We start from the raw sequence: 13749 nt of genomic DNA, 5'->3' as shown, positions 1-13749 counted from the left end.
CTGTGGAGGCTGTGAGGGAGGTGTCTTGCAAAGGGATGTTTAAATACTTCCGTCCTCCTTGGCTCGAGCTTAAATGTTGCCTTGGTGAGAAACCTTTGACACAAAGACTCACTTTCTGGTACTTCTAGACTTCTAGGATTGTCAAGTAAGACCTTTCAAGGCAAATTCCTGGGAAGACTGGTGTGAAAGGGCAACAGAGCACATCTCAGTGATGATCTGTGCAGTAGCCACCACTGTGATCAGGAAGAGGAATGTGCTGGAAGGAGCACCTTGCCCATTTATCCCTGTTCTCAGCATCTCCACCACTCCTGTCGCCTCCCACCACTACCCACCCATTTTCTGTTCTTTCCAGACCCTTTCATCCTGAAGGAATCTGTGTGTTACAACCTTTCCTTCTTTCCATCTTCACCCCCACCCCAAGCTGTTCCCAGGCAGGTGCCTGCTGTCGGTCAGTCAGTCTGCCTGTGTTGCCTGAGGCCCTCCAGCAGTTGGGTGGTATGCTGGTGGCTGCAGTGTCATATCTGGACAGCTTGTTTCCTCAAAGATGTCTTGACCAAGACTCTTTGCTGGGTCTGTGTCTGGTGACCCTCACAGATGGGTCATGCACCATCCATGTGCTTCCTGCTTGCTGTAGCATTTTCTAGGGAAGCAACTAAAAATAGCACGTGGTTGTTTGGATTGCAGGGAAATGGTTAAAACATACCCAGATTGGAAGGAGGGGAAGCTCGGAGGACAGAGTTGTTTACGAATTAGCTTGACCTTTTCTAGTTCACATATTTACAGTGACTCACTAACTGGCATGTACTGGGGTTTTTAATCTCTTTGAAGTCTTATGACCACTAACAAATTGCACCGTATCCAAAGCAATTATTCCTCTTTGGTTTTGCCTTCTTTCCATACACAGCCCTCCCCACATGTGTGCAGGTCAGCACCTGCCCAGGCTCTTGCAACCTCCTTCAGGGAGACATCGGTGATGTTTTTAGGGTCACAGTCCTCTGCTGTCTTAGGACTTTGGAGTTCAACATCTCCAGAAAGATGAAGCATGGGTTGCTTTGGGGGAGGAGGAGTCCCAATAGGAGCACTGATTGAAACTGGCAGAATGGATAGAGCTGATCCCAAGTGCTATGGAGCCTTTGGGGAGATTTAGTAAGGTCACATGGGTGACAACTGAGTAGCTCTTAACTTCTGTCTGGCAACACACATTGCTGTGTATATGAAATGCCTTAACATGATGGCAATTGTCAAAGTTCCTCCTCAGAGAGCTGGGTTCCCTTCCTATCCAGGGGACCATCTTGCCTACCTTTATGGCAACTATGGATTGAGGTTTGTTTCCTTTCCCCGCTATCCCTTTGTTAAACTTGATGTGTCCATACCATAGCACAGTGTGGGATTTTTTTTTTCCCAGACCGTTACCATGCATAAATGTGCTGCAGCACAGCCTATGAAAGATGGCTCTGGAAGAGAGCAGCTCAGCAATTTCCGGGAGCAACCTAGAGAGAGGTTTTTCATCCTGGACAAGTAGATAGCACACATACTTCTTCTGAGTCTCCTTTATGTCCTGTTGGGTGCCGCAGTCCTCAAGCATGGTCAATTAGCAAGCACTGGGGTCAGAGTACTTGTTGGGGCTGGATTGTATTACATTGCTGTGCTGTCCCAGTGGAGACACTCATGGTGGTTGGGAACTTGGCCTTTTGGACCTCCTGTCTTCTCATTCCTCCTCTCTCATTCCTGTAGGCTACCCTGCAGTTCTGTGTGGTGAAGCCCCTCATGGCGATCAGCACAGTCATCCTTCAGGCCTTCGGCAAGTACCAGGATGGTGACTTTGAGTAAGTTTGTTTGCCTAGCAAGCATGACTTGGCTGCCTGTTCTCTGCCCAGCTGTGCTTCTCTGTCCGTGTGTGTGTGCTGGGCTGTGGAAAAAGATGTGGGGACAGCACGGGCTCAATATACATGTGAGAAAAGAGGGCAGGGGTAAGCCTTTTGGTTTCAGGTTTTTTCTACCTCAGCTCAGGGGAGGGAATGGGACAGGGAGGCAGGAAGGAAACACAGAGTCTTCAAAGTCTCCAGTGAGAGCAGCAAGGGGAAAAGATCATACTGAAATTTCAGGCATTCATGCGTCTTTTCCTTTCAGTGTAACCAGTGGCTACCTCTACGTGACGATCATCTACAACATCTCTGTCAGCCTGGCACTGTATGCCCTCTTCCTTTTCTACTTCGCCACACGTGAGCTGCTGAGTCCCTATAGCCCAGTCCTCAAGTTCTTCATGGTGAAGTCTGTCATCTTCCTTTCCTTCTGGCAAGGTGAGCTGCTTTTCCCTTCCCTTGGTAGACACAAAGAGCTCTCTGCAGGGGCTCAGGCACTAGAATTGATAGAACAAATGCTGATCAGTAGCCAGAATGTCTTTCTGTCTTCTCTGGGAAACTGTTTTGCTCATTTTCATCTTTGTTTCTATGCTCCTGAATCCTCACCATCCCTGTGCGTGTGCATGTGCCCCTGCATATCTGCCTGGCAAAATCAGCTGTTTGGATGAAGAGTCCTTTGCATTCCTGGAACGATCATAAAGCACAAGCTGCCAACATTTTATCTGCATGCTGCCATTTTATTGATTAAAGTGGCACATCTAAAAATTTTTAATACTTTTTTTTTTTTAGTGTTCTATAAATAAAAATTTAATGGTATGTCTGTGATTCATGTGAAGCAGCAAGCTGTCTGAATGCAGTGTGTGCTGCCATGGAACCGCCACCAAGTGGAAGGACATTCAGAATACATACATATGATGCAGAGGCACATTCAGAAAGCTGAAATTCCACCTCAGCTTAGTGCTTCTTACTAATTGGCTCTAAGCATTTCCCTGTTCAATGCCCTACTTAAGTTTACCAAGTTGCACTTCAAAGACTAATTGAATGGGAATTTAGGTGGAATTTAGGCTGTTGGAGTTTGGCCCATCCTCCCTGTCTGCAGACAAACTAGTAAGCTGTCTAGTTTATCATCTTGGGCCATCTGGTCATGCACTTTCTGCCTTCTCTGGAATTCTTTAGCCACCTGACTATGGACAGGGAGAAATATCTTCCTTGCTATGGTGTGTCAAAACCACTTTATGCTAAATTAAAAGCTCTGTTACATCAGTTTTTGCTGTAGCTAATGGAAGTGCTGAGATCACAGAAGTGTGCACAGAAATATCTGACTGCTTTTTACCGTTTTGGACTTAAGTCCTGCAGGATCTAGTTCCACAGATTATGCATCAGTTGAGAATAGAAGAGGGTCAGTGAACATTCTTTGCTTAAACATATTTTTCTCATTTATTCGTCCTTTCTCTGTTGTACAGGTGAGCGTAGGTGGGAGTATCTAGCCCGCTCTGTTTGTAGCTCCTGCGTTAAATGGGTATGCATCTAGGACATGCAGCATAGACAGCTGTGTCCATTCCTTACAGTTAGTATGCGATCGTGTTTTCTGCACATTTACACGAACTTGTTGCTTTGTTTAGGGATGCTGTTGGCCATCTTGGAAAAGTGTGGTGCCATCCCCAAAATCCACTCTGCCAGCGTGTCTGTGGGTGAAGGCACCGTAGCTGCCGGGTATCAGGACTTCATCATTTGTGTGGAGATGTTCTTTGCAGCCATCGCCCTACGTCATGCCTTCACATACAAGGTGTATGTGGACAAGAGACTTGATGCCCAAGGTAGGAAATACGCTAGCATGTAGAGCATTGTCTGTTTGGTAGTGAGACTGGGTGGAGACTGGTCCCTCTAGCAACCAACGCACTGATATGACTCCCAACCTGAGTTGAGTGCTTGGAAAAACATCACATCCCCTCCTCTGTGGTGTCTGAACAGATTAATTGTGCAATGGGCTCTGCAGGGCAGAAACCTTGCCTGAATTGCGTTGTTCCCTTTTCAGTTCCCCAGTATGCCACCCACGAGAGCTTGTTGCAGATCTGAGGGCTGCAAGAAGTTGCATCCTTTTGGTAGAGTGGGTTTGTCCTCCTTCCTGTCTCCCCAAAGGGGAACTCCATCGCTCCAGATTGTGCAACAGACTGAAGGCAGGAGGGACAGGGCCTGAAACAGGCTTTGTTTTGAATCTGGCTCAGGAAGATGAGGCTGTGCTTTGGCAATATGTTTGGCTTGGAGGAAGAGGATCTTCCTGTAATGACTTTGTGAGGGCTGAGCTGCTAGAAATCTTATTCCAGGGAAGAGGGAGGTGGACATTATCTCTGGGAAAAGGTGGTTCTTGTGCCCAGTCAATGCAAGTACATTCAGTGTTCCCCAAATAAAGGGGTTCCTTCCTGCTGGGGGGAGTGTGTGCTGAGGTGTGGGAAGACAGCAGCCCTTGGGCAGTGTTCATGTAGATGATCCCTCCATCCCAGCCAGCCCCAGAGGTTTTGGAAGGACAGTGGCTGCAGCTGGGGGAGATGAGATCTGTGGGTGATGAAAGGGTAAACTGCTGGCCAGTACAGTGGGGAATGTTTCGGTGGTGGGTCTTGTTCAGTTCTTGTTATTTCCTCTCTCTCTTTCTCTGTCTCTCTCCTCTCCCTTTTATCTCTCCCTTGCTTTGGCCACTGGTCCCTGATGCAGCTGTTCCATCATATGGGCCATACGGTAGGTACAGCATGCTCTGCGTGTTTGTTGGTTTTTAACTGGGATGCTGTTCTGTCCTGATTCCCAGCCTGCCTGCTGCTTGCCCTGTTCCTTGTTCCCCCTTCCTTGTAGGTCTGTAACTCGACTGTCTTGCACAGCTGCTTTAAGGTTGTCTGGATCAGAAGTTGTAAAACAGCCCCGTGGGCAGTGGCATAACACGTAGCTTTAGAGCGTTTCTGTCAGGACTGTGAGTCTCTCTCCAAGGAGTTGCACAGACTCTCAAAGGAGCCAGTTTGTGCTCTCACCCCAGCCTCCCTTCACTTTCATAATTGCCACAGATGATTAACATGCTTTGGTTGTTTGGGGAGCTCATCCCTGGGACCGAGCAGAGCCAGAAGCCCACACTGGAAATGGGACCTAGAAGCCATGAGAAATAGCAGCTCCTAGAAGGACACACAGCATTCCTCTGTGCTCAGCACTTGGGTGGGACAATCTCCAACTGTTGCTTCCTTCACGGTATCGCTGTGACACCCTCCACCTGTGGGGCGGTTCTACCTCTAGTACTGCCTATTCTTCTTCTTTCCCTCCTTTGCACTGCTCCCCACTTTTATGATCTCTTTCCTGCGGACACTTCGATACTGCCCATCAGTCTAATTTCTAGTGAGTGGGAATGGCAAATGCCATTTCTCTTACATTTTTAGACTTTCCTTAGTTTTTGTCTTCTGAAACCCTTTACAGGCGCACCTCCCTACCTGACTGTCTTCGTTGCACACCCGAGCTAGAACAGGTAGTGTGTAGTGGAGGTTGTCGCTGTGGGTATGTCCCATTCTCGTGGCATGTCCCCCATTTGGTGCTGAGGTGGATTCACTTGGCTGGCTAGCAGTGACTGGATTTAGGAGCACTACTGGTAAAATTTGAACACCATTTGTGTGGCATTTCCTCAGCAGCTGCTTAAGGAAGTCTGTAAAGTAACTTCTGCAGTATCTAGGAGTGCATGTTCCCTGCTCTCCTTACCTTCATGTTAAGGGGTGTGGGGGAGGCAGCAGTGTTTTTCACTTGTCCCTCCCCATCTTACCCCAACAGGTCGCTGTGCTCCCATGAAGAGCATCTCCAGCAGCCTCAAGGAGACCATGAACCCCCACGACATTGTCCAAGATGCGATCCACAACTTCTCCCCAGCCTACCAGCAGTACACTCAGCAGTCAACGTTGGAGCATGGTCCACCCTGGCGTAATGGCAGTCATGTTATCTCGCGCTCCCACAGCTGCTCAGGTGCCCGTGACAACGAGAAGACCCTCTTGCTGAGCTCTGACGATGAATTCTAGGAGGAGAAACTGCCGGAACAGGCTGTCATTTTCCTCCTTTTGTTCTTTTTATTTTTTTTTAATTTATTGAAGCAGAAACACGCAAGTCATATCACTTCCTAGAGAGTGCAGATTGCAGAAGTGGGCACTTCCCATTAGCTTTTGTGGGTACGGACACGATGAGCAGTGCGGAGGTGGGGGAATGGCCAGGGCTCCACTCTTGAGCCCATTCCTTACAGAAGCAGTTGACTGGAATTAACTGAAGCAAAGCTGCAGGGTTTGGGGCTCTGGCCTTCCACACCTGCCCAGCTTGGTGTGGAGCGTGGCTGGCCAGAGCCTGGAGTTGTGGCCAAAAATATTTTTGGGTTTTGTTTCCAACTGGACAACCCAATTACTTGGTATTCCTCTTCCTGAATGGTTGATGTAGGCACAGTTTTCTCCCCAGCTCCCTGGTACTAACATCTCTGTGATCCTTGGGGAATGGGATTAGGATGCAGCGATAAGCATTCCTGGGGACCAGACCAGAGACTGATCTCTCGTATAGCCATTGCCTTGAATCCTTAGTAAGGAACATCTGCCCCCACCCTCCTAAGCACTTGGTGGTGCAGTCCTGTACTTGAGTGAGCAAGGGGTATAAGGACAGGACTTTCTTACTGTTCCTCTGCTCCCTGCAGCCCCCTCTGCACCTCATCAAAGCTGATGCTTGTTGAAGCTCAGCAGGGATGGAATTACTGTCTCACAACAGTGGGGTTTTCTAATCACCAGGTGTCCAAGCTTCCCATCTCCCCTGTGTTCCTGTGGCAAGAAGCCTCCCTGGAGTGTCTGTCTCCTGCTAAAAAGACTGAGGACTGGCCATGATAGGTGGTGAAAGTTTGCAGAGCTCTGGCCCTTTCATCCTTCTTGGGGAAGGGAAGATATGTAAACACTAAAATGTTTTTCCTTGTTTCCTGACCCCCACTGACACAGCTGCCCCTCTTAAAGGTCTGGATTGCACCAGGTAGCTGCCAGCGCAGGTCCTGGTCTCTTGCAGGTAGCTCTCCCCGTGTTTGTCATCACTGGCTTCCCCTGTGAGCTGCACAGGTTTTGCCTGTAGGCTGGAGTATTCAGGAAGCGATGTTGCACATTCCTCCTTTGCTTTTTATCTCCATAGCTGTTTTGGGAGCAGACTTGAAACCTGACATGACCCAGCTGGTTAAAATTGTCCCTCTTAGTTTCCCAGGCAGCAGTTGCTGCCGCCACTGCACATTTCACAGACCCTGCAGCAACTGCAATGCTATTGAGGGTGGACCCAGCATCCATGGGAGTGGGAAAAGAAGCTTCCCCTCGCTTTTGTTGGGTTTTGGATTGAGCCCTAGGTACTTAGTGGAGCCAAAATAAAAATGACCCCTCTGTAGGTCTATCCAGGGACAGGGAAATGCCTCTTGCTTGCTTAAAATTGTCTAGGGGAGGGGGGGGGAGCACACTCAAGTGCCACAGATAGATGCCCCTACCCCCAAGCAGGAAGGAAAATGGAGAGGTTGGAGCAAGCTGCTGTGTTCTTGGCTGTAGTTTCTCTGTTCCTCTCCTGCTTGATGCTATCAGCAGACCTGCGCGTTTCCAGATGGCCCCTCGTTGCTCTGCTAGGAGAACGGGGGACTAGTTTACTGCCTGGAGTTTACCTTTCCTCTCGTATCCTAATCTGTGTGCTTGCTCATTCACTTTCTCAGAAGTGACTGTGAGCAGAGAGCACCTTGCTCCCTCAGCATCCCTCCCAGAAGCATGTGGTCAGGAGCAGGGGAGAAAGGGCTTGAAGAGGGGGTGGGTTTGCTCCCTGCTGTGAGGATAAGATAGGGGAAGGCATAAGGACAGTCTCCTTCCGTACTCATGTGTCTGGGGGTATGGTGCAGCAGGTGGGAGCAACAGTGCTGACTCTTGAGGGAGCTGGAGGCAGGGTCAGTGGATCCAGCAGCTTCTCTGCTGCTGGATTTCCCCATTTGCACATATCCTGTGATGCCATGCAGTTAGTTACTGCTTTTCATAAATCTGTCGCTGCTTAAGTGGACATGCAAACGCTATCTGCCAGGCTTTGTGTGGGCTTGGTGTAAAACTTGCTTTTCCTCATGCTGTAAGGCGCCTGGAAAGCAGGGCTGAAGATTGAATGGGCTTTCCTTCCATCTTCCATGGCTTTGATTAATAGTCTTTTGGTGTGAGGTATTTATGTTAAACTTCCCCTCTCTCTTAGGAAAGCGGGGCGGCCGACATGATCCCTTCCTCCCCTTTCCTTGCATTTGCAGGCCTTGATGATGTCCCAGGGTCACTTAATTGGTGACTGTCCCCGATCTTTTTTGTGTTGGGTGGCTGAGATCTCTGGGATTGCCCTGTTGAGCTTGAAGGTGATCCAGGCTTGGGGAAGCGTTTTTTAAAAATGATTTTGAAATATATGCTGCATATATATGCTGTGCAGAGGATCTGGATATTCTCAAAGCTTCCTGTATGTAGTGGTTTCAAGTATAACCATTTTGCACTAGCTGCCTTCAGAGAAGCCTGGTGAAGAACTAGTGCCCAAACAACAGACAGCTGCCATGCATTATAATTTTATATACATATATATTTTTTAACACCACACAAAATCATCTCTGAGCTTCCTGCTCTCCCTCACCACAGGCAAGTGCCAGAGCAAGGACTGGCTCTGAAGCTGCTCTGGCTTGGAGAACTTACAAGACCCAGAGTTTGAGACCAAGGAGGCCAAGGCATCTGTGGTCTTGCAGGTCTGCTCACAGTAGCCCGGGGGCCCCAACAGACCTGTTGACTCCAGGAGTAGGCCCTTGGAGCTGCTCTCCCTCACCTGCTTCCCCTCTCCTTTCTTCCTTCTTTTTGTTTACCATGTAACATACCCATGGGATTTGTTTATTATTTTTCCATATAGAGTAGTTCTTTGTATATAAATGACTGAAAAAAATATGTATGATAAATAAGACAGAGTCACCTAGTTTTGTACCTATCGTGTTTAACTGATGTGGGCTCAGCGACAAGCCGCTCTCTATTTTGGTCTTTGTGACGTTATACTCTGCAGAAATGAGCGAATATGATGACAAATAAAAATATAGAGATAATATAGATTGTACTTAAGCTGCCTCTGTGTGGTGCTGTCTGGGTGACTTCCCTGAACAGATTCTGAGTTTCTGTTCGTTGCAGGGGCTGAAGCTTGGTGGGTCTGTATGTCTTGTCCTCCTAGTCCTCTTGGGAGTAAAGCTTCATGCTGTCTGTGTGGGCTGGAGCTGATGGAGAGCAACAGCACCCTGGGGCTGAGACATCACTGATAGCCCAAGGCACCAAAACCTGGAGTAGAGATGAGTCCTGATTGTGGGTGCTTAGTGCAAAACACCTGTGGGAGAAAGGGGGCTGCTTTCTCTGACACAGGCCCCAGCAAACAGGGGCTCTGGGCTTTTCTTCCATGCGCAGTGGTGGGGCTGGGGCAGTTTGCAGTGGCAAAAGGGAATGTGAATGTAAAACCCTGCAAGCTGCTGGGAGGCTGGGACCTGGCCTGCCTGGGCATCAGGCAGATATGCTCATCGCTTCCACCGTGGCACTGAGGAAGGGTGGCTTTCCCCCACAGGGAGGAGGTTGGGCTCCAACTCTGGGTAAGGCGCCTGGCATGTTTCCTTCTTCTTTTCCTGCCACCCACGGACATGAGCTCCCTGCTTTCCTCCTCGCTGTTCCTGAGTCAGGCAGTGAGGTCACTCAAAAGCAGGGATGTTTTTGGGTAGAGCTGCCCTGATTCCACCTGCCTCTCCTCCTGCACCAGGTCCAAGGGCAGCCTGAAGGGGATTTTTCTAGCAAAAAGCATTATCTTTCCTAGGAAAAGCTGATTTCAGCACAGCTGAACTGCTCCCGAAAGCAACTGCTTTGGGGGTGATGTTCAGCATTAAGCTTGCTTACTGAGCCTTTTTCTTCTAGAGACTAGAAATCTGTGTGTTCTAAAACATCACAAGCTGTCCCCCATCCCATCCTTTTTGAGCACATTATTGAACGTGTCCTGCAGCAAAGCTCGAGGGAGCTAGAAAAGCTGGTCTCACTGAGAGACAGCTCTGTCCTGAAGTTCAAGAATGACTAAACACACTCTCACTGTGAAAAAAAAAACCAAACTTGCTTTATTTGTAAAGTCTACAAAATACAGAGGAGTCGGGTAGGACACATACTGTAAGTCAGAAAATAAATAAGTATTTTTTTTTGCTCTATATAAGATAAAATGTGATTTGCATATATAAAATATAAAGTACGGCTCTGTACCAACATCCTGGCTGTGCCGAGAGGCGGAATGGCAAAGAGGACGTGAAAATAACTTACGTTCGTGCAATAAATAAACTCAAGAGGAGTTGGGGTGGGGGGATGCTAACTGCAGCGCCCACTCCACAAGTAGCGGGCACCTCTCTCTGGGGAGGGATAGAGGCTGCAGCTGAGGGTAGCTGGCATGGCAATACCCAGGCAGGGGCAGAAAGCCGAGGGGGGTCATCTACAGCGGCAGATGCCAAGGGTCTGCCTCCTGTTACCTCCCCCAGGCTGTCTGTATTTAGCAAACCCAACTCTTCTCCAGCATTTCAGCCTGCAGAAGAGCCGGTTGTCCCACACCGGTATCCAAGCTGGAGGAAAACTAAAGGGAGGAGCTAGCCTACCTGCCTGCCAGGTGGCTCCCAGGAGCAGGGATGCTCTCCACCCCTTCTTCCCACCTCCGGCACCTCCACCCTTCTCTCTCTGCCTCCGCAGCTCTCCGTGGCCAGGAGCACCTTTCTGTGGTCTTTGTAGGCAGTGGGGCGCCGGGGAGCACTTGGTGGGGCCATACAAGCCGGCCTGTGCTGAGCAAAACAGTGTTTATCTCTGCTCCAGCTGCCTCCGCTTCCTTCCTGCCGGTGCCGCTGTGTTTCAGAGACACCCGGCCAGGCTGAGCGTCCTGTAGGCAGGAAGAGGCATGAAGGATGTGTGTGATGGAGAGAGATAAAACAGCACCACTGCTGTTCCCCTTAGTGGACAACGGCCTGGGCTGATCCATTGCTTGTGTCCCCCAGCTGTCCCCGAGGGAATTTCCTCCATCACTGTCAGCTCTGGGCTCCCCCAGCACTGCAGGCTGCCACGGCGCTTTCCCATCCCGCTCACCCTTACCAGGCACCAACCCACAGTCACTTTCCACTTTCTCTACCCCTCTGACTTGCCACCTTCCCTCGCCATCTCCATCCCCAGAGTCTCCAGCCATGCTGCTACCTCCCCTCCCTGCTCCAGCCATGGTCCAAGTTGTGGGGCCAATGCTGACACCCCATCTCCATTGTAACCCTTCTGCCCCTCGCTGTGAAACCTCTCTCCCCTCCTTTTCCTCCCTGACACATGCTCCTGGGAGTGCCTGGCCAGCACTCAGCTCTCCTGTGGCCTCCACAAAAAAAAAAGGCGCCTGGTGTTTTTCTGCCAGCTTGGAGCCATGGGATGCTTCCCTACTGCTGCCTGCGCAGGCTCACCCTCTCCTGCCTACACCCCCCAGGGCAAGGGGTGCCCAGCTAGGGGGGCTGCAGCAGGGGACAGGGCTGGGTGGGAGCGGAGGGGGCTGTAGGGCTTTGGGCACCACTGGTGCAGTCCTGTCCTCCACCCCAGCACCCACGCTGCGACAGCCTGCCCTGCATGGAGGAGCTGGAGGTCAAAGGATGGAAGAAGGAGGATTATGGGCACAGGTCCCGGCAGGGAGGAAGTCAGGGAGGGTACGGGAGGCAATTTGTGGGGGAAGGTGCCCCAGGGGGGCTGTGCCCGGCTAGGGGACTGAGGCCAGCACTAGGAGTAGGCGGCTTGGTTGGTGCCGGACTTGACGATGGTGATGACACTGGCAGTGGCCACCTTGGCAGGGGGCCCGTGGGCAGCCACGGTGCGGGCAAAGCCCTGCAGGGCCTCATACTTGCCACGGAGGGTGTCAAGCTCCAGGCGCATGGCAGCGTTCTCCCGGGCCAGCTTGTCTACCTCCCACTCCAGCTCCATCTTCTGCTTCTGCAGCTCTTCCTTCTGGCAGACGCGCTTCACCCGGCAGCTGGCGGCATAACCCCGGTTCTTCAGCGTCCGTCGGCGCTGCTTCAGCCTTGCCACCTCCTCCTTGGAGAGGCCCCGCAGGTGGTGGTTGAGCTCCCGCACCGACAACCCCATCAGCTCCTCATCTGACAGCAGCGGCGTGTTCTCCCCCAGCTCCCGCTTCACCTGCCATAGAGAGGAGCAGTCGCCTGAGACCCCCGAAACCAGACCCCTGCCCTCCCAACCCCTTAGTCCCACCAGTGCTCACCTTCAGGGCCTTGCTGGAAAGCCCATCTGCAGCCATCCTTGTCTCACACTGGCCCTGCCAAGCAGCCAGGAAAAAAGCCGGTTACTGTCAGCCCATGCCCCTTGCCTCAGCACAAAGGGCACCAGCCCTGCTGGCCCCCTGCCCGGTGCCTACGTCCCCCCACTGGCTAAATGACTCATCCATACTCCTTTAAAAAAAGGTATGTAGCAGTAATAATAATAGTGACTGCAAAAAATAATAAGAATGGGGGAAGGCTGGACCTCCCATCCCTCCTTCATCCCACCCGAGGTGGCTGGGATGCTGCTCTGCCCCGGGGACCTGAAACACCCCAGCCAGGCTGCCGGGAGGTCAAGGCTTCCCCCCGGGGAGGAAACCCGGGCGAGATCCGCCCGGGGCTGAACAGAAAGTAAAAGCAGCAGCCCCACGGGGCGAAACCACGGCGAAGTCACCCGGCCAGGACCTGCGTGGAGGTGCCAACCCCACCGACCCCGTGCCCGGCGGGCCAGGGCACCGCGGCTCCCGGCGCAAGGCTCGGGTGTCCACAGGCTCCGGGGGAGAAGGGTCGGGGCCCGGCCACGCAGCATGGGCGGGCGAGAAGTGGCCTCCCCGTGATTCAGCAGCCCAGCGGGGAAAAGTCACCGAAGCGACGCCTGGTCCCTCGCCGGTGGCCGGTCCCTTCCCGTTCCTGGGTTAGGAGAGGGCAGAGGGCCGGGAGCCCCGCAGTCTCTTCCCACCTCATCAGCAGAGCCCCCGGAGGGGCGAGGGGGGCCGGGCCGGGGCCGGGAGAGCCCCGCTGGGAGGTGAGGGGCTGGAGAGGGGCGGCGGGGAAGGTGGAGCTGGGGCGGCTGGAAGCTGATGCAATCTGGGCCGGGGAGCCGCCACCGCTCTCCTAGCTCCGGCGGCGGCTCCCTCCGGGGCGGTGGCCGGGACTCGGGAGGGAACCGCGGACACCCCCCTTCCACCCCCCGCGCCCTCCCGCCCCGGTCCCGGCGCTCGGCGGCGGCAGAGCGGCCTCCAGCCGGTGCCGGACCCCGCCGCCGCCCCCCTCTCCCGGCCGGCCCGCGGGGGGAGAAGCCGGAGGAGGGAGCTGAGGGGCTGCCCCGGCCGGCGCTTACCGGGCGGCTGCGCTGATTCCCCGCGGGGCCGCTGCCGGGTCGGGCCGTCGGGCGGCGCCTCCAGCCCCGCTGCCCGCGATTACTCACCCGCGGATTCTTTTCATTCATAAAAACACAGTCATGCAGTGACGTCACGCTCCGCCCGCCCCTCGCCGCCGCCGCCGCGCGGGGCGGCCCCTGCCCTTAAAGCAGCCGCGGTGACAGCCCCGCCTCGCACGCTGCCGGCGTACGAAACGCACCGGGGTGTGAACGCAACCACGCTCCAACACTGATGTTTTTTTCCTAAATTTCGGAGTGACACACGCCCATGGAGTGGCCGTACCCGGGAGCAGATCCACCCCGTCCTCTCGGGGGAATAGGCCGCTGCCACTTTAAGAAGAGCACGCTCCCTGTGCCCCTCACAAAGATGGCGCCCCCCGCTTCTCCGCCCTCCTCCGAGATGGTGGCGGGAGTGACGCAGCGGCGCTGGC

The 13749-nt window shown here is 52.8% G+C and overlaps 2 protein-coding genes across 6 annotated transcripts in view; one reads left to right on the top strand and one right to left on the bottom strand.

The window, feature by feature from the left end:
* TMEM184B (transmembrane protein 184B) overlaps positions 1-8981 on the top strand; it is a 30620-nt gene extending 21639 nt beyond the window's left edge. For 2 of the 3 annotated variants that reach the window (XM_074826644.1, XM_074826645.1), the window contains 5 exons: positions 1735-1826; positions 2131-2300; positions 3485-3679; positions 4572-4595; positions 5658-8981. In XM_074826644.1, the coding sequence (XP_074682745.1) occupies positions 1735-1826; positions 2131-2300; positions 3485-3679; positions 4572-4595; positions 5658-5899 (723 nt within the window). In that variant the 3' untranslated portion in view covers positions 5900-8981. The remainder of the gene's footprint in view (positions 1-1734; positions 1827-2130; positions 2301-3484; positions 3680-4571; positions 4596-5657) is intronic. The other variant, XM_074826646.1, reaches the window with a different exon arrangement.
* Positions 8982-9983: 1002 nt separating this feature from the next.
* Positions 9984-13716, bottom strand: MAFF (MAF bZIP transcription factor F). 3 transcript variants are annotated; one of them, XM_074826648.1, is made up of 3 exons: positions 13602-13716; positions 12165-12218; positions 9984-12082 (listed from the first exon to the last, which is right to left on the bottom strand). In XM_074826648.1, exons 2-3 carry the CDS (start codon positions 12198-12200, stop codon positions 11669-11671), a joined length of 450 nt encoding a protein of 149 aa, XP_074682749.1. In that variant the 5' UTR covers positions 12201-12218; positions 13602-13716; the 3' UTR covers positions 9984-11668. The 3 variants fall into 3 exon arrangements, with proteins under 3 accessions (XP_074682749.1, XP_074682750.1, XP_074682748.1); XM_074826649.1 differs by lacking the exon at positions 13602-13716 and adding an exon at positions 13519-13541; XM_074826647.1 differs by lacking the exon at positions 13602-13716 and adding an exon at positions 13280-13502.
* Between the last annotated feature and the right edge of the window lie 33 nt (positions 13717-13749).

This window comes from Strix aluco, chromosome 5, assembly GCF_031877795.1.
Source record: "Strix aluco isolate bStrAlu1 chromosome 5, bStrAlu1.hap1, whole genome shotgun sequence".
NCBI lineage: Eukaryota > Metazoa > Chordata > Aves > Strigiformes > Strigidae > Strix > Strix aluco.
Note: the sequence above shows the minus strand (reverse complement) of the source record. Positions and strands in the feature narration are given on the sequence as shown.